At 38.9% G+C, this 23,157-nt stretch overlaps 3 protein-coding genes across 4 annotated transcripts; all 3 read right to left on the bottom strand.

The window, feature by feature from the left end:
* Positions 1 to 185: 185 nt before the first annotated feature.
* Positions 186 to 6,584, bottom strand: LOC144652246 (uncharacterized). 2 transcript variants are annotated; one of them, XM_078512268.1, is made up of 4 exons: positions 6,368 to 6,584; positions 3,561 to 4,242; positions 3,001 to 3,054; positions 186 to 2,565 (listed from the first exon to the last, which is right to left on the bottom strand). In XM_078512268.1, the coding sequence occupies exons 2-4, from the start codon at positions 4,201 to 4,203 to the stop codon at positions 389 to 391; spliced, it is 2,874 nt and encodes a 957-aa protein (XP_078368394.1). In that variant the 5' UTR covers positions 4,204 to 4,242; positions 6,368 to 6,584; the 3' UTR covers positions 186 to 388. The 2 variants fall into 2 exon arrangements, with proteins under 2 accessions (XP_078368394.1, XP_078368395.1); XM_078512269.1 differs by having other exon boundaries at positions 3,561 to 4,238; positions 6,368 to 6,395.
* A 2,750-nt stretch (positions 6,585 to 9,334) lies between these two features.
* LOC144652349 (uncharacterized) lies at positions 9,335 to 13,438 on the bottom strand. Its single transcript, XM_078512393.1, has 2 exons — positions 12,796 to 13,438; positions 9,335 to 11,918 (listed from the first exon to the last, which is right to left on the bottom strand). Exons 1-2 carry the CDS (start codon positions 13,436 to 13,438, stop codon positions 9,739 to 9,741), a joined length of 2,823 nt encoding a protein of 940 aa, XP_078368519.1. The 3' UTR covers positions 9,335 to 9,738.
* A 5,352-nt stretch (positions 13,439 to 18,790) lies between these two features.
* Positions 18,791 to 21,460, bottom strand: LOC144648303 (uncharacterized). The gene has a single exon (XM_078507908.1). It carries the CDS (start codon positions 21,458 to 21,460, stop codon positions 19,244 to 19,246), a length of 2,217 nt encoding a protein of 738 aa, XP_078364034.1. The 3' UTR covers positions 18,791 to 19,243.
* Positions 21,461 to 23,157: the final 1,697 nt, after the last annotated feature.

Here is a 23,157-nt window from a genome sequence, read left to right as displayed (position 1 = left end):
CTGCGCAGACTCGGGCTTTGTTTACGTTTTTGTTTTGAATTCGTTGAAACGTTACATACATGAAGTTTTTTAGTCCGCCATTACAGTTCGTTTCGTTCAAGAAGTTCCGATGAGCTAAAACGTCGGTTTGAAATAGCGTCAAGGTACTTCTACTCGTTATTATTTGTTCTGAAGGAAATCTGGCGTTAATAATGAAGAAAAAGGTAAGTTTGTCGCGAAATTTTTAGTTTTGCTTGTAAACATTCCCTTCGTGTGGGCTCACATAAACATTGCAGCCGAGATTGCGCAGTACGGACTGGAATTCATCTTTAAAGTTTTAAGTTAATTTTAAATCGTTGAAATATTCAGGTCATCACTAAAACGTTCTAACTATCTATCAAAGCAGCGTTCAGCGAAGTTGCTTTTTCTTCATTTCTTCAAGTTCTTTTTTTCTTTGCCAATCCTTCATTCCAAGTTCTTTGCCCATTTGAAGAGCTTCCTTCGCAGTTCTGTTAGCTGTATCGGCTTCTTCTTTGTAATTTGTGTAAAGAAGCAGTGCTAAGAAGGTTTTAACCTCAACCTTCCATCTGTGGTTTCCCTCGATAGTATTATCAGCAATATCGATTGCCTTTTCATACGTTTTTCGGGATTCGTCAAACTTTCCACTCTTTTCAAAGCACAGTCCCAGACCTCGAAAGATCGACACTGCCTCTTTGTGATCCGCTATTTTTATATCTTCTAAAATGCCAATTGCCTTCTGGTAGTTCTCTTCTGCCATGGGAAATTCTTGGACGCGCAAGTAATAATCTCCCACCTCTTTATGTGTATACGCAGTCCACACGTGAATGCCATAACGGACCTTGAGAAGCTGTAATGCCTCTAAATAGTTTTCGCAAGCCTCTTCCGTACTTCCCATTTCTTCTGAAGTAAACCCCATTTGTCTGAGAGCTCTCGTCTTAATAAATGTAGATTCAATCTTTTGCTCTTCATAAATGGAAAGCGCTTTTTTCAAAACAAGCTGACCCTCTTCTTTTTCATTACAATGTACGAGATATCTGCCATAAAAACTCAAATAAACTACCTCAGACGGACCGTTCTGTTCAAATAAATGAACATTTTCATCATGTAATTTTATTGCTTCTTCTTGAAACTGTTTGTTTGCACAACCACGTTTCCTTCCTTCGTGATTAAGGACGCACAAAATTTCTACTTTTTGGAGAACTTTTTCTTGCTTTTGGGCAAAATACAGAAGTCCTTTTAAGAAGTCATCATACAGCTTTATGTGGACACACGCTCCTAAGTAAGGTACCACCAGCCGACATTCGGTTACAACATCTTCCAGTTCTCTACAGTTCCTGATCTTCTTGTCGCTGACATCTCTAAGAGTGGACTCATAATTAAGCCTTTCTGCATTAAATAAGTCAAAAGCGTCTTTACAAGTATCTTTTCCCAAAAATGTCTTCGCGTTTCTCAATATCAGGGCCAAAAAGTACTCAAGAAAAGATTGTTGGCCATGAGCTAGAATCTGGGGAAACTTTGCTCTTCCTACTTGTCTTGCATAACTTCTGATTAATAAGTGAATGATGTATCGGTCGTCCTGTTTTTGAATCAGGCATCTTTCTTTTAACTTCGTCAAATGCCTAGCGTAGTTGACGCCTAATAATGCTTTTGCTGCATTTCTGTCAAACGATCTAACAAAAACAGACAGGCAAACTAATGCATGTTGTAACGACTCGTTAAGTTTGTCAAAAGCTATTTCCATCATACGATCACAACGAAGTGTTTTTGTTGGGTCATTTTTCAGCTCAGTTATAAGTTCATCAACAGTGTATTCAGACTCAGATGAAAGCAGAGGTCCTGCTAGTTGAAGTGCCAGCGGAATATGCTCACAAAGTGCAGCTATCTGCCGCAGTTTATCGTATAGGCCCTCAGAATCAGGTTGCAATTTGGCGCCATTCCTTAGAACTTCAATGCTTTCTTCTAAATCCAAAGGGCCCAATTTGACAGTCTTAACGTTCCAACCAGCAGCAAGGTCAATTACGTAACGTCTTGAAGTTAACAGGAACTTCAGTCTAGACTGTGAGCACTTCCTCATCTCTTTCGACAGTTCAATAAAAGAGTTCCCGACATCCTCTTCCATTGAATCTTCTGCATTGTCAAGAACAAGTATAACCTCATGTTTAAGTTGCCTGCACCAGTTGAGTAAAACGTGTCTGGGGAACTCATTTGTCTGATGATGTCCTGGGACACACACGTTCAAAATCTCTCGCAACTCTCTTTCCCTTTCGTGTGCCATGAGTTCACATTTCTTGTCGTCCGCATTAGCAAATCTCAAAGAACAAAACTTGACGATGCAGCCACGCCTGTTTTTTAGCTGATGACCAGCTTGAATAGCAACAGTAGTCTTTCCTATTCCTGGAATTCCACTGACAAGGACCGCTGCCACTGCTTTGCTGCTAGCATCTGAGAGAGCTTCAACAATTTCATGGACCTCTGTTCTATGGCCGTGTACATTGACTGGCTCATCTGGTAACTCACTTTCAAGTGTGTTGTCGACCCGAGATTGCTGTCTTATTGAAGTCATGTCTAAGTAGCAAATAGAAAAAAGGCATATGAAAAAAGGGAACTGCCATATTTTGAAGATATACTCAACTAATTGTCTTACCAGACAACAACATTTTTTTACACTTTCATGATCGCCATTGATATTTACACCTGGAAAAATTTGACATCACATTGTAAAACGTAGGGCGGAAGGGGCGAGGGGAGAAGGTAGAATGGGGGCAGCTAGGTAGGCAGGCAGGCAGGAAGGAAGGAAGGAAGGAAGGAAGGAAGGAGGGAAGGAAGAAAGGAAGGAAGGAAGGAAGGAAGGAAGGAAGGAAGGAAGGAAGGAAGGAAGGAAGGAAGGAAGGAAGGAAGGAAGGAAGGAAGGAAGGAAGGAAGGCCCAAGGAGGCTCAAGGAGGCTCATGTTGTAGTCAGTAACTGACTAGGACATTATTGGCTTTAGGAAGTTATCCTACCTTTCGCATTTGCCAAACCATCCAGCAGCTTCTTCCTCATCTCATCTAGTTTGTCTAGAAAATATTTGAACCATATGTGTAACCGTAGTTTTATTTTCCTGCATAGAAACCTTAACAGTACAAAGTACATTTAAAGGAAGGGCTTGATGTAAATCAAATGGAATGGATCTTATAATTTAAGTTTACAATATACGTGGATAATAAGTTACATAAAGGTCACTTCATAAAGTGTCAGGTTTTAAGTTGATTAAAGTTGATTTTGCCCTGTAGTAGACTAGAAGGATGTCGGGCTCAGTAAAACTGGGCATTTACTACTGAGATATTTTTAAACGTGACATTTTGTTTTTTGTTAAAAAAAGGAGGAGTGGAGTATCGTCTTTTGGGATTGAAGCAAAACAAACGAGTCCCAGCTTAGATAGGTACTCAATACGTTCTTATAAACAATATTGTAGGAAGTAATCCATTTCCAATTAAAATTTACGAAACCTAACAGACAATAAAAACAGCATGTGTATTCAAAGCCAAAACAACCTTAATTACAATCATTAAGAAAGGCTCACCATCAAATTTTTTATCCAACTCTTCAATCTTGTCCTTGATGTCGTCATCATCCTTCTTGAACTGCTTCAGTAGTTCTTTATAATGTTCCTCCATACCAGGATCCATACACTCAGTCTTCAATTTGTCAATAGCAGCCCCATAACACGGTCCTCCCAATCTCACGAGAACATCCCGGATGTCCCTCCAGTGGTCATTGAACGTTGCATCGTCAACAGAGGCCTTTTCAGTGTGACCGTAGAGAATGTTTCGAAAATACTTCACACGGACAATGTCAGCTTCAACACTGGTGTCTGTTGCAGGCGGAAGTTTGTCCCACGAGCCAGTTGTTATCGGCGGACTTAACCCACAGATGTTTCTGAGAAGAACCATCAAAAGAGTGATGTCAAATTGTTTTGATGATACCGTGGAAGGGGTGGGAGGGTATAATTTGCTCCACTGTGCTGGGTTAAGGACCTTCTTCTTTTCCAGTGTCTGTAGAGTAGTAAGAGCTGCAGAACTAGCCAGAACTGAGGGGAGGTTTGCTGGTGTAAGAATGCCATCAAATCTGTTCCTCAGTGCCTCGGATCCCACATCGATCAGAAGACGACACAACCGCGCATAATTTGTCGTCTCTTTGGTGGATGTTACTGTAGGTACAGCCATAGAAAAGGCTGGCTGTCTACAGAAAGTTCAAGGTACTGCCTGAAAATGAAAAACAATTAATATTAACAGCCATTTTAGCACGGTAGGATCCCCAAACATAATACTTTTAGGGGTTTGTATGCAATTTCGACTGACAATGAGGGCCTCTTCATATGAGCCCGGTCACTAAAATCTAGCCTCACTCATATTTTCTTTGTAAAAGTTTTAATACCTTCATATCAGAAGGCAGGCGAGCCCGGCTACCGAGTGAGACAGTAGAAACCGACATCTTGGTTAACGGGATGAAACTTTTTTGACAAAATAGCTTCGCTTTCGCAACTGGTTTAATTTTACCTTGTGTTTATTTCCACTTCGGAGGTTTGCCAATTAGCTTTATTAGTGAAGTTACAAAGTGTCGATAAAGCTACTATAGTCGCGAACGATGCAACTTAATGTGTCGCCATTTTGGTTTTTGTTCTCTTGAATTTCATCCCGGTCAATCGGGCTGAAATTTCCCATATGAACAGACGACAAAATTCGTCCCGGTAACCGTGAAAGCCGGTTTTCGGGCTCATATGAAGAGGCCCTGACAGAGACAAGTGAATCACTAAATACTTCATGTCAAATCTCACGTAATACCTAGATTTTAGGTTTCAAAACACAAATTCATATTGTAATAACAAAATGTGGCTTGCCAATGCTTACAGTTATCTCATGAACGAAAGAAACTCAAAGAAAGGAGGATAACTGAGCATTTGAATATAATTGAATACTAGGAACATTATGAAAGTGAGGGCTGGCGAAGGTGGATAAAACAGGTTTTCGGAGCCGACTCGAAACTGACTCGATTGCTCGAAAGCAAAGAAACAATTCATGATTTAAATTAAAATGATACGCCGAATATTCTTGTGATTTTTGTGTGAGTGAAAGATAATCACGCGAGAGAAAATGATGGTCAAGAAGTTCGGGGTGGTGGATGATTTCCCGAAAGAGGTTGATGAAATAAGAAAGAAACTTTACCCGGTACAAAAGAAAGCAAAGAAAGACCAAAAAGCAGCGTTCTTCAACGTTTAGAGGCTTATAATCGAGAAATCTGTCTACCAAAGACCTGAAATCCAAAATTGCCCATTCGGACGAATAGTGGAAAGCTAACTTAGCCAATAAATTGACAAACTGCCGGCATGTAAGCAATTGCCAGTAAAATACTGTAAGTAATGTTTTTGTGCGTCTGTGTTAATCAATATATTAAATTTTAAAAAAAGAACCCCGGTCAATTGAACTTGGATAACTCGAACAACCCCGCTAACTCGAACAAATTTCCATTTTCCTTGGATTTCATCCCACTTTTCAGTCATTTTTACTCGGTTAACTCGAACTCGGATAACTCGAAAACCCCGCTAACTCGAACTACATTCCGTTTCCGTTGATCACAATTTGGGTCAAATTTACCCCCACAACTCGAATTTTTGGTTCTTGCAGCTCGTCACAGATGCCCATTGAAATATCCCATTAGCTCTTCTTCTCGTGTAATCGGATTTAAACACTAAAACGAACACTACAGCAATTCGATTTTAATTAGAGCAACAAATAGATCACGTATCTGACAGTCATTTTCCACTTTTGTCATAAAAATGCATGATCGTCTGAGTCTTTCTGAAGAGATAAGCTTAATTTGCACTGTTCTGTGTACTGAAGTGCTGAAAAATCGATAAACTTTCAATTATTACAGCGAAATTCATTAAAGCAGACAACAATCCAATCAACATTCAAGTTTTGAACTGAGTTTGAACATTGAAATATTCAATTCAAGAATGGAATATTGAAGCAACGGAATGAAATCAAATTTGCAATAATGGAATCATTAATCCAAGTCGTTTCGTGATTTAAGAATCGAAGCCTTTTAGCTAATTACTGTTTCGGTTTGTTGCAGTTACGTCTCAAATCTGATTGGTCGTAAAACAATAAACATTCCAGAAATAATCTTAGGTGTTCATGGTTTGATGAATTTCGCTGTAACTTGGCAAATTGAATATTCAATCGACCCCGATAACTCGAAACCCCGCTAACTCGAACTGTTTTTCGTTTCCCTTCAGAGTTCGAGTTACCGGGGTTCTAATGTATAGCATTTGCTAACTGCTAACGTTTTGAACGGGGAAAACATAAACAAAACTTCTCCAAAACAAACCTGAAATTTAGGTTCCAAGGCCAGAGCTGGTACGAGCTGGGACGCGCAGCTAGAAGAAATCGCTGTAACAGTCGGCAAACGCCGACAAAATTCTGACAAAAATTTAAAGACAGTTTCGTTGATTAGCTTTGATCGAGTCGAAAACTCCATTTCTTCAAGTTTTCAACGCATTCATAGATGAAAGCGGAAATTCTTGGAAGATTGAATTCTGAAGTCTCCTTAGAACAAATGGCAATATCGACTATTCGTTCGCTGTTTGGTACCAGTCTCTAACGTTCATGGCCATTCATAGCCACTCGCGGGAGAAATAAATAAAGTACTGGTAAACAAATAAATTGAGATTGAAAAAGGTTCATATTTATTATTGTCTTAGGTAATAGGGTCTTTATTTCAACATCGTCGAGTCGAAATTTCGGAAAGGTGCCTGTCTATAAATTGATTTCTTCAGTTTGAAATGCTCTGTTCATAAATACCGCAAGCAGTTTCCAATCAACTGAGGTCACCCCATTTTAACAAGATAATTTTATTTTACGCTTGATAGCTTATAGCTACCTTAGCAACACCATTGCATTCAGCCCCCAGGGAGCTTCTTTTTAATTAACATCACGCAACATAAATATCTCGCGAATTTTTCATGATTTTTTCCTGCCCAGCTATCGACTTAGATCTACTGTTTACTGTAGGCTTATTTATTATGTGATACTTTGCAACAACTCGTATCTGTGGGCCAAAAGTAACACTCAATCGTCGCATACATTATCTCTAAACGAGTAATCTTGGATATTGTTTCGAAAAAGCCTCTATACGCGTCTAGTATGCAACGTTAAAGGTAAAATGCTTCTTGCAGAAACAATTAACAATGTTTCGCCACAACGTCTGTTTGCTACTAAATCATAAAATACAAGTATCGTTTGGATACGGAAAATTATTCTAAAGAATATTTTATTGATACAAAATAAAGCAAATTAGTTGCAGCGTATATATTTGTTAACTTAATTAATTTATTTGTCAGTCGAGTGAGAAAGGTAGAAACTAGATTCTCCTTTCTGTCTGTCTCACATAACTGAATGTGACATTTTATCGTGTTCTTCATTTAAATATTCCCTACTAAATAATTACACGTTCTTTTCTATTTTCGAGGGAATCATATCACAGACACTTAACGGTACAACGAGTCCACTAGCAAACCTTGTAATTAGCAAACAAAGAATCTCCCTAAAACGGAGAGAAAAACGAGAAATGTCACCTGAAATCAATATTAAACACGTTAATAAGAAAGCTATAAAAAATGTTTTTTATTTTCTATACAAACGTTCCGCAGCGAAGGACATGTTTTTATCGAAGTTTCTAGATTGATGTCCTCGAGTGGGTAATCAATATCATTTCTCGCAAGCAGGAAAACAACAAACGCTACGATAACAAAACTTATAACTATCACGGCCATCTGAGGAAGAAACTCTTGAGGAAAACAACTGTACCACCAAATCATTGCAGAACAAATCAATTCCAAAGATAGTGCTACTGATATGGTTAGTTTAGAATACACTTCCTGCTTTCGATGTGCCATACGATGGTTAGAATATATCATCATAATCACTGTTATATTGCAAGCTTGGATTGGCATCATAGAAATCAACAGTAAAACAAACGGGTCTCATATCAGCAAACATTTCTTTCTGCCAGTCTTGTCGCCTGCCACAGTTTAGATATTTTTAGCGACAACACGCTATGTATTTCAATTTAATTTCTTTAACATCCAATTTCTGCTTCAACACTGTTCACGACTCAAGAAGATTAAAGTAAAAGGCTACTTCAATTTTCTAACACATGTAAAAGGTCAGTTGGAAAGTCAATGGCTGAACCCTTATAGTGTGCAGTAGCCGTATTATTGACGTCCACAATTATCATAATCTGGCTGATTAGAACTTTTCACGACATAAATTTCGCAGTGACAGCGACAAAACTTTAAGTTTTATGTTGATTACAGACCAATATTCGAATAACAATGTTTCTTATGAAAAGATCATAATCACTGTAATGTTTCAAGCTTGGATAAGCGTCATAGAAATCGACAGTACTCTGAAGGGATTACAGGATTCTCCGCGTTGAATATCAATTCCTTGCCATGATTCTATAACATCTGCGATGAGAATCATCACTTGACAAGCAAATTGCCACATTGCTAACAATCTGCTTAATTTCTTAAGAAACGCGTTCTTCATTTTGTCTTTGAAGCAAGTCCGGATCATTAGAATGTTAAAGAACAACCTGCCAAATCAAGTGCTGCGAGAAAAAACATGTTGGAATATACAAATATTGACGTTGGAAACTTTGCTAATATTCTGGACCTGGTGCTATCAGACGTCCTCTGGGAAGTGGTTAAACAATGTTAAAAGTGACAGTATACAAACACTCCGATGTCACAGCTTTAAAGCAATCACCAATCTTCCGCATAGAAACCATCCTCGGAGACCCAGGGGCAGTTGGTGGGGGTGAGGGAAACGTGAAACTTCGAGATAAAAAAAAATCGGCTTAGAAAAGTTGGAGCGATTGAAAGGTGCCACTGGGGAAAGAGTCTAACCAGGCCAGTTCCAGACAGCTCTCTGAATGCTGCCTCCTGATTTGGCAGAAAAGTTCTTTGTATTCCCTTTGTACTATTCTGCCCAATCGGCGGCCGGCAAGATCTTGCTCGGGAAGAACGAAAAATTTTCGGCTAGTGCCTTCCTTTTCCGGCCCTATCCCCCACCAGGGGGCAAGGAACTAAGACAGCCTTCCTAAAATGAACACTCGATGATTACAGCTTTTCTCAGATACATTTTATGGGAAAATGATTCGTTGCCTGAAGCGAAACTTTTGCAAGCACAAGAAATTTTTCACGGATAATCAGGCAGATGTGTCGAGCGGCCCATTAGGGAAACATAGAGATTTGAGGGAAACAAAATTAACTAGCTTCCCGAGGGATCCGTCATTAAGTGATTTGTTATATTTCACAACGGATACTTAGAAAAAAAGGAGGCCGTCGGTCAACATTCGCCGGCAACATTACAATGTTTCCCCTCTGACGTCGTTGATTTGCAATGTTGCCCACTCGGAGACGTTTGGCGAGAAACAGTTTTTCGTTAGATGTCATGTGACCTTGAAGTAATAAGAGCGCGCGCTTTTGGAGAAAAAATTTCAGCTATATAATAAAACGACATATAGCTTAATAGGATAATTTTTTCGCGTCACAAATTTAACAGAAACACAAAGGCCACTGGTCTAGCCAGTTTTAAAAAAGCAAGCTATAATAAGCTAAAACTATTGTAAAAATCATGGAGATTTATATCTCTAATGTGACGCCATATCTATCACAAAGCAGTGTCAACAGTTGTCTAATGTCTTTCATACATTTCTTCAAGTTCTTTCTTTCTTCGCCAATCCTGCAGTCCAAGTTCTTTACCCATTTGAAGAGCTTCATTCGCAATTCTGTTTGCTGTATCGAGTTCTTCTTGGTAATTTGTAGAAAGAAGCAATGCTAAGAAGGTTTTAATCTCAACCTTCCATTTGTGGTTTCCCTCGATAGTATTATCAGCAATGTCGATTGCCTTTTCATACGTTTTTCGGGATTCGTCAAACATTTCACTCTTTTCAAAGCACAGTCCCAAATTTTTAAAGGTTGAAACTGCTTCTTTGTGATCGGTTATTTTCAGAACCTCGAAAATGCTAATTGCCTTCTGGTAGTTCTCTTCTGCCTTGGGAAATTCTTCGACATCTAAATAATAATCTCCCACCTCTTTCTGTGTAAACGCAGTCAACACGTGATTGCCATAACGGACCTGGAGAAGCTGTAATGCCTCTAAAATGTTCTTACAGGCCTCCTCGGTACTTCCCACTTCTTTTAAAATATACCCCATTCGCCTCAATATTCTCGCCTTAATAAATGTAGCTTCAATGTTCTGCTCTTCATAAATGGAAAGTGCTTTCTTAAAAACAAGCTGACTCTCTTCCTTTCGATTACAATGCGAGAGATATTTGCCATAATAACACAAATAAAATACCTCAGACAGGCCGTTTTGTTCAAACAAATGTACATTTTCATCATGTAATTTTATTGCTTCATCTTGGAACTGTTTCTTGGCACAACCACGTTTCCTTCCTTCGTGATAAATGAGGCACAGAATTTCCACTTTTTGTATTACTCTCTCTTGGCTTTGGACAAAATACAGAAGGGCCTTTAAAAAGTCATCGTAAAGTTTTATATGAACACAATCGCCTATGTAAAGTGCCACCAGCAGACATTCAGTTACAACACCTTCCAGTTCTCTACAGTTCCGGATCTTCTTGTCACCAACATCCCTGAGGGTGGACTCATAATTCAGTCTTTCTGCATTGAATAGATCAAAAGCGTCTTTACAAGTATCTTTTCCCCAATATGTCTTTGCGTGTTTCAAAATCAGGGACAAAAAGTACTCAAGAAATGACTGATGGCCATGAGCCAGAATTTGGGGAAATTTCGCTCTGCCCACTCGTCTCGCATAGCTTCTAATGAAAAGGTGAATGAGGTATCGGTCGTCCTGTTTTTGAATCAGGCATCTTTCTATTAACTTCGTCAAATACTCAGCGTAGTTTAAGCCTAATAATGCTTTTGCTGCATTTCTGTCAAACGATCTAACAAAAACAGAGAGGCAAACTAATGCATGTTGCAGAGCCTCGTTTAGTTTTTCAAACGCAATTTCCATCATTCTCATCATTCGTTCACACCGAAGTGTTTTTGTAGGGTCATTTTGCAGCTCTTTAATAAGTTCGTCAACAGTGTATTCAGACTCAGTTGAAAGCAGAGGTCCCGCTAGTTGAAGTGCCAATGGAATACGCTCACAGAGCTCAGCTATCTCCTGCAATTTTACATTCTGGTCCTCAGATTCAGATTGCAGTTTAGCACCATTCTTCAGAACTTCGTTGCTTTCTTCTAAATCTAAAGGGCCTAACTTGATAGTCTTAACGTTCAAACCAGTGGCAGGGTCAATTTTTGAACGTCTTGAAGTAATCAGGAACTTGAGTTTAGATCGCGAACACTTCCTCATTTCTTTTAACAATTCAATAAAGAAGCTTCCAACATCGTCTTCCATCGCATCTTCTGCATTGTCAAGAACAAGTATCAGCTCATGTTCAAGTCGCCTGCACCAGTTGAGTAAAACAAATCTGGGAAACTCATTTGTCTGTTGATGTCCTGGGACACACACGTTCAAAATCTCTCTCAACTCTCTTTCCCCTTTATTTACCGTCAGTTCACATTTTTTCTCGTCCGCATCAGCAAATCTCAAAGAACAAAACTTGACCAAGCAGCCACGCCTGGTTTTTAGCTGATGACCGGCTTGTATAGCAACAGTAGTTTTTCCTATTCCTGGAATTCCACTGACAAGGACTACTGCAACTGCTTTACTGCTGTCGTCTGACAGGGTTTCAACAATGTCATGGACCTCTGTTATATGGCCGTGTACATTGACTGGCTCATCTGGTAACTCACTTTCAAATGTGTCGTCGAACAAAGATTGCTGCCTTCCTGAAGTCATGTCTAGGTAGCAAAACGAAAAAGGCCTATGAAAAAGGGAACTACCATATTTTGACGATATACTTAACAAGTTGTCTTACCAGATATCCAAAATTTTACACTCTCATGATCATCATTAATATTTACACCAAGCAACATTTGACATCACATTATAAATCCCGGGAGGGGAGGAAGGGAGGACGGGAAAAAGGAAGAATGGGGGCAGCTAGGCAGGCAAGAGGGCAGGCAGAAAGAAAGGAAGGAAGAAGCTCATAGGAGCCCTTATGTTGTAGTAAGAAAACTGACGAGGACATTATTGGCTTTAGAAAGTAATCCTACCTTTCCCATTTGCCAAACCATTCGACAGCTTCTTGCTCATCTCATTTAGTTTGTCTACAAAATAATTGAACCATATGTGCAACCGTAGTTTGACTTTCCTACATAGAAACTAAAAAAGTACAAAGTACATGTAAAGGGAGGGCTTAAAATTAATCAAATGTAACCGCTTATATAATTTAAATTTACAATACAAGTGGATAATATATTACATAAAGGTCACTGCATTGACTGTCAGGTTTTTACCTTGTAAAAGACTGAATGGATGTTGGGATCTGTTAGACTACTCATCTACTACTGAGATCTTTTTAATTGTGACATATGTTTAAAGAAAGGAGGAGCGGAGTATCGCCTTTTAAAATTGATGCAGAAAAAGAGTCCCGTTCTTAAAACGTTTTTAAAAGTTGATCAATCTCAGCCTCGATGTTCTTATAAATAATATTTTAGAATGAAGACATTTCCAATTAACATTTGTGAAACATATATGACAATAAACATAACACGTACATTTTAAGCTTAAAACAACCATATAATTACAAATCATTGAGGGATAGCAAATGCTTACCATCAAATTCCTTTTTCAACTCTTCAATCTTGTCCTTGATGTCGTCATCATCCTTCTTGAATAGCTTCAGTAGTTCTTTATAATGTTCCTCCACACCAGGATCCATACATTCAGTCTTCAATTTGTCAATAGCAGCCCCATAACTCGGTCCTCCCAATCTCACGAGAACATCCCGGATGTCACTCCAGTAGTCTCTGAATGTTGCATCGTCAACTGACGCCTTTTCAGTGTGACCATAGAGAATGTTTCGAAAATACTTTACACGGACAATGTCAGCTTCAACACTGGTATCTGTTGCAGGAGGAAGTTTGTCCCACGAGCCAGTTGTAACAGGAGGACTTAACCCACAGATGTTTCTGAGAAGAACCATCAAAAGGGTGATGTCAAATTGTTTTGATGATACTGTGGAAGGGGTGGAAGGGTATAATTTGCTCCACTGTGTTGGGTTAAGGACCTTTTTCTTTTCCAGTGTCTGTAGAGTAGTTAGAGCTGGAGAACTAGCCAGAACTGAGGGGAGGTTTGCTGGTGTAAGAATGCCATCGAATCTGTTCCTCAGTGCCTCGGATCCCACATCGATCAGAAGACGACACAATCGCGCATAATTTGTCGTCTCTTTGGTGGATGTTACTGTCGGTACAGCCATAGATAAGGCTGGCTGTCTACAGAAATGTTATGCTACTGTCTGAAATGAAAATATACTGAGTCATTTAAGCAGTGTAGGAAGTTCAGTCCAGAAAAAAAGGTTATAAGAATTTAACTATTGATTATTAATCGTTATCATTTTTTATTATTTGATAACAGTAAATAAAAGTTTGATTGTCACTGATTGTCAATATCAATCAACAGTAATCGCGATTGATTTTGACTGATCGAGTAAATTTGATTGCGAATTAGAAAACGAAAACCAAACCAGTCACTCTGGCCTATCACAAAGGACACAGACAATCCAGTGAACCACTCAAAACTCAAAGCAAATAACGATGTAGCCAACAAGAAGCATGCCTGAGTGAGTAACAAATATTGTTGTTTTACTGCTGATTGGTTGAGTAAAAGGCGACTGTGTTGTGAGCCAATAACGAAGCATAACAATGCAAAAACCAAAGCAAAAAGTGAATTACTTTCGAAGCTCGAGTGAAAATCGCTTTATCAGTCATATTAATTGACTGCCATTACCAATTCTTATTAATTGACTACTGGTCCCTGGGCTCTCGAAGCCGAAACCTTTACAATCAAAACTGTTTAGTGCCCATTTATTGATTTAATTTCTTTGTCAATAAATAGCTCTTAGTTGTCGTGAATGATAGAGTATGTAGTCAGTGACTCAGTGAGAGATGTTTGTTTGTCACACCAATCAGATTGGGGCTCCAATTACATTGTCCGTTCTAAAGCTGCATCGATGATTTGGCTCCGATATGAGAACGGCCATCTTAGTCCTTATGTAAAATGCCCTAAAACAGTTGAAGGTATTCAACTATTCGCCCCAAGATGTGCCTTACATGTAGACTACCCCGACGTCTTCGAGTGAGTTTAAAGCCGAAAAGCGTTTGGAATTCATTAGATTTCGTTTATAGGTTGGTCGTCGCCTACAAAAGTGAGTATATTTGACAATCTCGTGATTTATCATCAATTGATATGGCTTTCAAGTTTCAAGGTCATTGAAAGCATGTAAGGCAGTAAAATGTGGCCTCTTATGTACTAGTTTTTCTCGCAGATTTTGTGTTTACAAGTGAGTGTATTGTTTTCAAGCTTTACATCTACGTGCACAACTTAAGCAACACTTTGGCTCAACAACCCGGAACAACTCACAACATGACAAGTGTCACGTAATACCTAGATTTTAAGTTTAAAAACATAAAATCATATTAAAATAACAAAATGTGGCTTACCAATGATTAGAGTTATCGCATGAACGAAAGAAAATCAAATATAGGAAGATAACTTAGAGTTTGAATATATGTCTTATATGCTTTTGACTGTAATCAACCGGGGTCAACGAAAAGACGCTAAAATATTCCGTTTTCTTCTGAGTGAGGAGAAAAGACCCTCTTCAGATCGAACCATTTACCAGATAACATTTGCTAACTGTAATTCGAAAGTTTTTGAACGAGGGAAAACAATTTCAACAAACATGTACAAAAATTTTCCAAAACAAACCTGACATATATGTTCCAAGGTTACAGATTGGACGAGCTGGGACGCGCAGCTAAAGACATCGATATAACAATAGTTCGAAGTGTTGTTCTTGAAGCAAACACCGACAAAGGTCTGACAAAAATTGAAAGACGGTTGCGTTGATTAGCTTTGATAGAGTCGAAAACTCCATTCTTTCGAATTTTCGACACATTCATGCAGTGGATGAAAGCATGACATTTCACATGACAACATTCTATCGATGTTCGGTACCAGTCTCTAACGTGCATAATAAATATAATACCGGTAAATAACGGTTTAGATCAATTGTTCAAATTCATTATCATTTTAATTATTGCGGTTTTCAATAATATGCGAACTCTGAAGTTTAAAACCCCAACAAACGATTGCGTTTTTTGCGGCCGTCAATCACAATTATGGCAACAGCCAACGAACTTCGAAAAACAGAAACAAACAAAATGGACCGAAATCTACCAATCACGGCTGACAGTCCTGATCAGGTTGAAGTGAACTTCTGTTTCCCGAGAGGTTCGCTTAGATGAATGACGGCAGCAGAAAGTGCGAACGTTCGATTGAGGTTTGAATTTCAGAGTTCGCTTCTTTTTTTAAAATCCATAAATAGGGTCACCTTGAGAAGAGCAAAACGTTTGTCAGAAATATTGATTTGTTGTCCTTTCATTGGCAAGCGTGCACGTTTGTCACGTGATTTATTTTAACATTGTGGAGTAAAACTTTGGGATAGATGCCTGTAAATAAAATTGATTTCCTCAGTTTACAAAGTACTGTTCATAACTACCGCAAAACACTTTTCAATCAATTGATGTCACTCCATTTTAATAAGATAATTATATTTTAATGCTTGATAGCTCATAGCTACCGTACCAACACCATTGCATTCAGCCCCAGGGGGGGTTATTTCTAATTTAAATCACGCAATATAAATATCTCGCGGAATTTTCGTGATTTTTTTTGTCCAGCTATCAACTTAGATCTACTATTTGCTGAAGGCTTATTTACTATGTGATTTTTGCAACAGCTCGTATCTATGGGCCAAAAAATAACACTCAATCGTCGCAAACATTATCTCTAATCGAGTGATCTTGAATATTGTTTCGAAAAAACCTCTAAACGCGCTTAGTATGCAAATGTAAGGTAAATCAGGGCCGTAGCCAGAAATTTGGCATAGACGAGGCAAAAGTTGTAAGTGTCGAAGGCACGAGCCGTTAGCGGGATCTGGAAAAAACATTTTGAAGTCTAGAAGCTCTCAGGAGATACTACTTTTAGCATTTTTGAGGTGTTCACTCAGAAAAATCAATCTGGTTCAATTGGGGATTATTTTCTCACCTAAACGTGTTTCTTTTCTAGTGTTGAGTTAAAATCTAGATGAGGCAAATGCCTCGTCTTGCCTCTTGCTAGTTACGGCCCTGGGTAAATGCTTCTTGAAGAAACAATTGACACTGTTTCACTGCAAAGTCTGTTCACTGCTTAATCACAAAACACAAGTATCGTTTGGATACGAACAATTATTCTAAAGAATATTTTATTGATACAAGATATAGTAAACTAGTTGCAGCGTGTATAATTGATAACTTAATTATAACTGCAGACAGTACTGTTTCGGCCTTCTGGTCCCCAATCTGCCTCATCAGTGCAGTGCTGATGCTAGGATGGAGGTTAAGCTGTATAGCCACCCCAATGATCCCACACATGTAGTATCATCTAAGCCATGCCAGAGTGCTCAAACTAGTAAAAACTAGTGAGCATAGCTGTCAGTAAATCCTATATTGTCAGCGCAGCTATTTTTCCTTAATATCCGAGAACTGTCCAATTTGGGATTTAATCGTATCTATAACAAAATTCTCGCTTTTGGTTGGTTCTGCGTGCGCCTATTTGTCGCGTAATTGGCGTGGGATCACGTGGGTGTCCAATTACAGATATTCAATTTGAGCAACTTCAAATTAGATACCTGTAATTGAACACCTAAAGGCCGATTTACACGGTACGATTTTGTCGCATGCGACATGCTCGCTGTTTCGCTAGTCGCATCAATCGCCAAGGTTCCAAATTACTCACTCTTTATTTAATCATCTCATTCACAGGAAAGTAAATTCGAAATCTGTTGCCAGGTCAGAATTTATGGTTAACAAATGCCGGGGTTCAGTATACCTAAATACAGAACAATATTTACGTACCCATTGGTGTCTCAAAGTCTGCGACTAGGTAGTTTTTCTTCAATGATCTTATTAATCAATTTCGTTAGGCATTGTTACGTCATCATGTTGTATTTAACGTCACGCATCAATTATAATTTCTCGTTAGAACGAAACACTTGCGACATGCCTACGACAGGCCTACGACAGGCCTACGACAGGCCTACGACGCAAATTGCGTCGTGTAAATCAAACCTACAACTCGCTTATGACTGTCGTAGGCGTGTCGTAAGATTATCGCATGCGACAAAATCGTACCGTGTAAATCGGCCTTAAGCCATTCGCGCGTCAATCACGCGCATTTAAATGGGTTCTTTCTTGCTGTTTTCCTACTGTTTGTACAACCAGTTGAATTTACCTTTGACTTTTTCACACACAAAAGGTTTTGAAAGACTTTCTAACCTCGAATTTTGTTTGATACGATTAATTAGTAATTGGACCTCGTGTCGTACAATTCAGAGAGAAATCGTGCTCGTAATTTGAAATTACTCGCCCGATTATTCCCTGAATTGTACTCCACTCAGTCCAATTACTATTACAAATTTGGACAAGACTTTCAGTTAAAATACACAAATTGTCCAATTTAAGAAAAATTGGACAGTTTTGTCTCAGCCAATCAAATCCAAAAAAACATGTGACAGATATTAGCCAATTAGCACAAAGCATACCGTCAGCCCTGTAAACTTGTCGCATTGTTAATCGACAATGGCGGATTTTTATAAGGCAAATTTGCTACGTTTTTCCATTCCTTTTGAGCTTTCAACAATTGTAACAAAAAAGAGAAATTTTCTACGTTGTCAGAAGAGGAGCTAGGTAGGAAGCATTGTGAAGACAGCGAGTTGCATGTGCTGTGTTATGCCTACTAATGTTGAATGATTTTCCCGTTCTGAACATAATGATAAGTTTATTGTTTTAGCTGGATTGACTGAATACAAGTTATATAATTAATATGTAACCGGACTACGTGCTTGTCTACTTTGGAAATAGTTAGATTCAAAAAATTCCTCTGACAGCCAAATTGGACTCGGCCGTACTCGGCCTACGGCTTCGTCTAATTTTGGCTGCCCTCGGAATTTTTTTCATCAAATTATTTCCAAATTGAACAGCATGTAGTCCAATTACGTATAGTAAGTAATTTGTCAGTCGAGTGAGAAAGGTAGAAACTAGTTCCATAGCGCGGGACATGTTTTCATCGAAGTAAGTAGTTTGATGTCCTCAAGCGGTTCGTCAATAACAATACTGGAATCTGCGACAAGCAACAGTACAAGCAGGAAAACAAAAAACGCTACGATAGCAAAACTTATATCGATCGTGGTCATACGAGAAAGAAACTCTTGAGGAAAAGACGTAAAACAACTGTACCACCAAATCATTGCGGAACCAATTAATTGCAAAAATAGTGCTACTGATATTTTATGTTTAGTTGACACTTCCTGCTTTCGATGTGCGATCCGATGGTCTGAATATATTATCATCATTTTTAGCGACAACAAGCTATGCATTTCAATTTAATGACTTTCATTAATTTTTATGACTTTAACTTATTTCTTCTTCAACAATGTTCACGACTCAAGAAGGTTGAAGTAAAAGGTCACCTCAATCTTCTTACACATATAATACTGTATAGAGCGGTTTTCATGATCACTTGAGTGTCGAAAGTAAATTGCGTTTGCTTTGGTTTTGCATTACTATGCTTAGTGATTGGCTTAAAAATCTCGCGCCACTTTCTCGGCCAATCAGAACTAAAACCAAAAGCCAATCGTGACTCGCTCGCGCACGTTTTCCCGCGCTTCGTGCCAGCTACATGTATTTGCTTCGAGTTTTGATTGGTTCACTGGGTTGTCTGGGTCCTTTGTGATTGGCCAGAGTAATTACTTTGGTTTTGGTTTTACGACACTCAATTGAAAACTGCTCTAAAGGGATGGTTAGTTGAAAAGTCAATGGCTGAGCCCTTATAATGTGCGGTAGCCTTATTATTGACGTCCACTGTTATCATATCTCACTGATAAGAATTTTTCACGACATAAATTTCGCAGTGACAGCTTAAAAACTCATCGAAACGTCCTGACAATCTATCAAAGCAGCTTTCAGCGAAGTTGCTTTTTCTGCATTTCTACAAGTTCTTCCTTTCTTCGCCAATCCTGCAGTCCAAGTTCTTTGCCCATTTGAAGAGCTTCCTTAGCAATTCTGTTTGCTGTGTTGACTTCTTGGTTATTTGTGTAAAGAAGCAATGCTAAGAAGGTTTTAATCTCAACCTTCCATCTGTGGTTTCCCTCGATAGTATTATCAGCAATATCGATTGCCTTTTCATAGGCTTTTCGGGATTCGTCAAACATTCCACTCTTTTCAAAGCAGAGTCCCAGATTTCTAAAGGTTGAAACTGCCTCTTTGTGATCGGCTATTTTCATTTCTTCCAAAATACTAATTGCCTTTCGGTAGTTCTCTTCTGCCTTGGGAAATTCTTTGACGTACAAGTAATAATTTCCCACCTCTTTATGTGTAAACGCAGTCAATACGTGATTGCCATAATGGACCTTGCGAAGCTGTAATGCCTCTACAAAGTTCTCACAGGCCTCCTCAGTACTTCTTAGTTCTTTTGAAGTAGTCCCCATTCGCCTCAGAATTCTCGCTTTAATAAATGCACATTCAATCTTTTGCTCTTCATAAATGGAAAGTGCCTTTTTCAAAACAAGCAAGCCTTCTTCTTTTTTATTACAATGAGCGAGATATCTGCCATAAAAACTCAAATAAACTACCTCAGACAGGCCGTTTCGTTCAAATAAGTGAACATTTTCATCATGCAACTTTATTGCTTCATCTTGGAACTGCTTTTTGACACAACCACGTTTCCTTCCTTCGTGATAAAGGAGGCACAAAATTTCCACTTTCTGGAGAACTTTCGCTTGGCTTTGAGCAAAATACAGAAGACCCTCCAAAAAGTCTCCATAAAGCTTTATGTGAACACAATCTCCTATGTAAGGTCCCACCAGCCGACATTCGGTTACAACATCTTCAAGTTCTCTGCAGTTCCGGATCTTCTTGTCGCTGACATCTCTAAGCGTGGACTCATAATTAAGTCTTTCTGCATTAAATAGATCAAAAGAGTCTTTACACGTATCTTTTCCCCAATATGTCTTTGCGTTTCTCAAAATCAGAGACAAAAAGTACTCAAGAAAGGACTGTTGGCCATGAGCCAGAATTTGGGGAAATTTTGCTCTGCCTACTTGTCTTCCATAACTCCTTATTAATAAGTGAAGGAGGTATCGGTCGTCCTGTTTTTGAATCAGGCATCTTTCTTTTAACTTCGTCAAATGCGAAGCGTAGTTGACGCCTAGCAATGCTTTTGCTGCACTTCTGTCAAACGATCTAACAAAAACAGACAGGCAAACTAATGCATGTTGCAGAGAATCGTCTAGTTTTTCAAACGCAATTTCCATCATTTGTTCACACTGAAGAGTTTTTGTAGGGTTCTTTTGAAGTTCTTTTATAAGTTCATCAAAAGTGTACTCAGACTCAGTTGAAAGCAGAGGTCCCGCTAGTTGAAGTGCCAATGGAATACGCTCACAGAGGTTAGCTATCTGCCGCAATTTATCTTTGTGGCCCTCAGATGCAGATTGCAAGTTAGCACTATTCTTCAGAACTTCAATGCTTTCTTCTAAATCCAAAGGACTTAATTCGACAATCTTAACGTTCCAACCAGCAGCAAGGCCAATTACTGAACGTCTAGATCTTGAAGTAATCAGGAACTTGAGTTTAGACCGCGAACACTTCCTCATCTCTTTTAACAGCTCAATAAAAGAGCTTCCAACATCCTCTTCCATCGCATCTTCTGCATTGTCAAGAACAAGTATCAGCTCATGCTCAAGTCGCCTGCACCAGTTGAGTAAAACAAGTCTGGGAAAATCATTGCTCTGTTGATGTCCTGGGACACACACGTTCAAAATCTCTCTCAACTCTCTTTCTCCTTTGTTTCCCATGTGTTCACTTTTCTGTTCATCGAAATGAGCAAATCTCAAAGAGCAAAACTTGACGATGCTACCCAACTTGTCTTTTAGCTGATGACCAGCTTGTATGGCAACAGTAGTTTTTCCTATTCCTGGAATTCCACTGACAAGGACTGCTGCCACTGCTTTACTGCTGTCGTCTGAGAGGGCCTCAACAATGCCATGGACCTCCGTTATATGGCCGTGGATATTGACTGGCTTATCTGGTAACTCACTTTCGAGTGTGTTGCTGTCCGGTAAACGCTGGTTTTTTGGAGACAATTCTTTTAAGTGAGTAGCAAAAAGAAAAAAAAGTTCCATTAAATAAATAAATGAATAAATGATAAAGGTAAAATGTTCATTTGTCACGAGCGTGGGACAAAGAAAAAATCTGGATCCCTGACGGGAATCGAACCCATGGCTTCCCTTTCTTCACTTATTACACACATGATGCTTTCGAAATTGTTGATCTTAACAGTATATGACACCACCCGTTATGGGACTAAGTCCGTGGCCTTCACTGCTTCAAAAGCTTGGAATTCACTTTCGGATACACTACGTTGTATGAAGGCAATTAAGGATTTGAAGATTGCAGCTAGATCTATTGTAAACTTACATATGTAAACTAGACTTAGCTAATATATATATGTAGTTTAATTTCCAGAGGTGAATCCAATTCTGATTGGTCGAGAGGCTCGGACTATGGCGCAATGTTTACCACGCTAGGCGGTGAATATAGCATCCCAAGGTTTGGCGTACTAAGCCATGCCACGTTTGCCATCCAGGCCAGTGAACATGGCGGCATTTGCTAAATGAAAATTTCTCTCATTGAAAAGAAATCACTCCAAATCCTGGATATTTGAAACATTGGGAATTTTACAAATTCACTGCCAAGGCTTTTGGACCGAAAATATTTTCAAGAGATGGTTTTCAAGGCATTAGAATTGATCGTAAACATGGTGTTTTTGGAGATCGCACACGGCCATATACTCAGTCAGATCGACTGTCAAAACGTTATTTAGTTCTCTTCTCACTGGAGCCAGTAATTTCGAGAGGATTCACACAATTGTTCAGACGTCATCAACGATTAAACAAAGGTACCGGATATCTATCTTTTTCGTAGTGTTTGTTTTGTTCCGTTTTATTGCTAAAACTTGAGTGTATATTATGATTTCAATCGATGAATTAAACTGGTTTACACGTATGCAAGCGAGCACTTCTGTTTGTTGTTTTCGTGTTTTCTACTGAAACAATTATTCGCCTCAGGCTCAGTGATTATTGTTGAATAATCACTTCGCCTTCGGCGAATATTTGTTAAATATATATTCTAATGTTTAAATTTCAATTTTCTTCTTTTTTCGGTAAATTAGCGTAATCTTGCTAGGGGCGTAATCAGCCTCATCAACCCGAGTTGAATTAAAGTTATCTATCTATCTATGTGTATCACACATGACCCTAGCAAATGGTCCAGCTCATCAAGAGTCTCTTAACCCTTTAACCGGCAATCGTACAAATTTGTACGAAAAACACCAGCAGTGATTGAAAAAACTCTAGCTTTTACATATCTGGGCACATGATAGTAATGACTGCTTTTTATGGCAAAGTGATAATTTTCATAGCTTTAAAAGCCAACTAACTGACTACAACTCTTGATTTCTGTTGCATATGGTTGTTTGTTCAGCAGGAAATCTGAAAATGCCCGTTTTTTACCTAACAGGACAACAACAAAAAACAGACATCTTTGCCTCCATTTTTGTAATGAAAAAATAATACTGACTTCAAAAATATACATTTGCAGCAATCTTCAACCCTATTCCTTTCCGTTCACCAAGGAAATTTCCCATCAATCATTCAGTAGACTCAGCAATTACTATTCGATTAGAGCTATGCTTGCAAAGCTGTAATTTCCTCATTGGTGACCGAAAGGGATGCCTGGGGAAAACAGTCATGGCGGCGGCATGAAAGGCTACCTACCTCTATTCCAAATTGACTTGGCAGGTCTCGGAATCCACCCACAG

The sequence above is a fragment of the Oculina patagonica genome, chromosome 4 (assembly GCF_052425735.1).
Source record: "Oculina patagonica isolate OP01 chromosome 4, crgOcupat, whole genome shotgun sequence".
Classification (NCBI taxonomy): Eukaryota; Metazoa; Cnidaria; class Anthozoa; order Scleractinia; family Oculinidae; genus Oculina; species Oculina patagonica.
The sequence above is the reverse complement of the archived record's forward strand: the minus strand, read 5'-3'. Positions and strand labels throughout refer to the sequence as shown.

Bases quoted from the DNA above. Each gene is read 5' to 3' on its own strand.
- LOC144652349 (XM_078512393.1), bottom strand. From the start codon at position 13,438: ATGGCTGTACCGACAGTAACATCCACCAAAGAGACGACAAATTATGCG. The intron at 11,919-12,795 runs GTAAGCATTTGC...TTTGCTACCTAG, and splicing joins GTTGAAAAAGGAATTTGATG to ACATGACTTCAGGAAGGCAG.
- LOC144652246 (XM_078512268.1), bottom strand. From the start codon at position 4,203: ATGGCTGTACCTACAGTAACATCCACCAAAGAGACGACAAATTATGCG. The intron at 3,055-3,560 runs GTGAGCCTTTCT...AATATTTTCTAG, and splicing joins GTTGGATAAAAAATTTGATG to ACAAACTAGATGAGATGAGG. The intron at 2,566-3,000 runs GTAGGATAACTT...TTTGCTACTTAG, and splicing joins TGGTTTGGCAAATGCGAAAG to ACATGACTTCAATAAGACAG.
- LOC144648303 (XM_078507908.1), bottom strand. From the start codon at position 21,460: ATGGAACTTTTTTTTCTTTTTGCTACTCACTTAAAAGAATTGTCTCCA.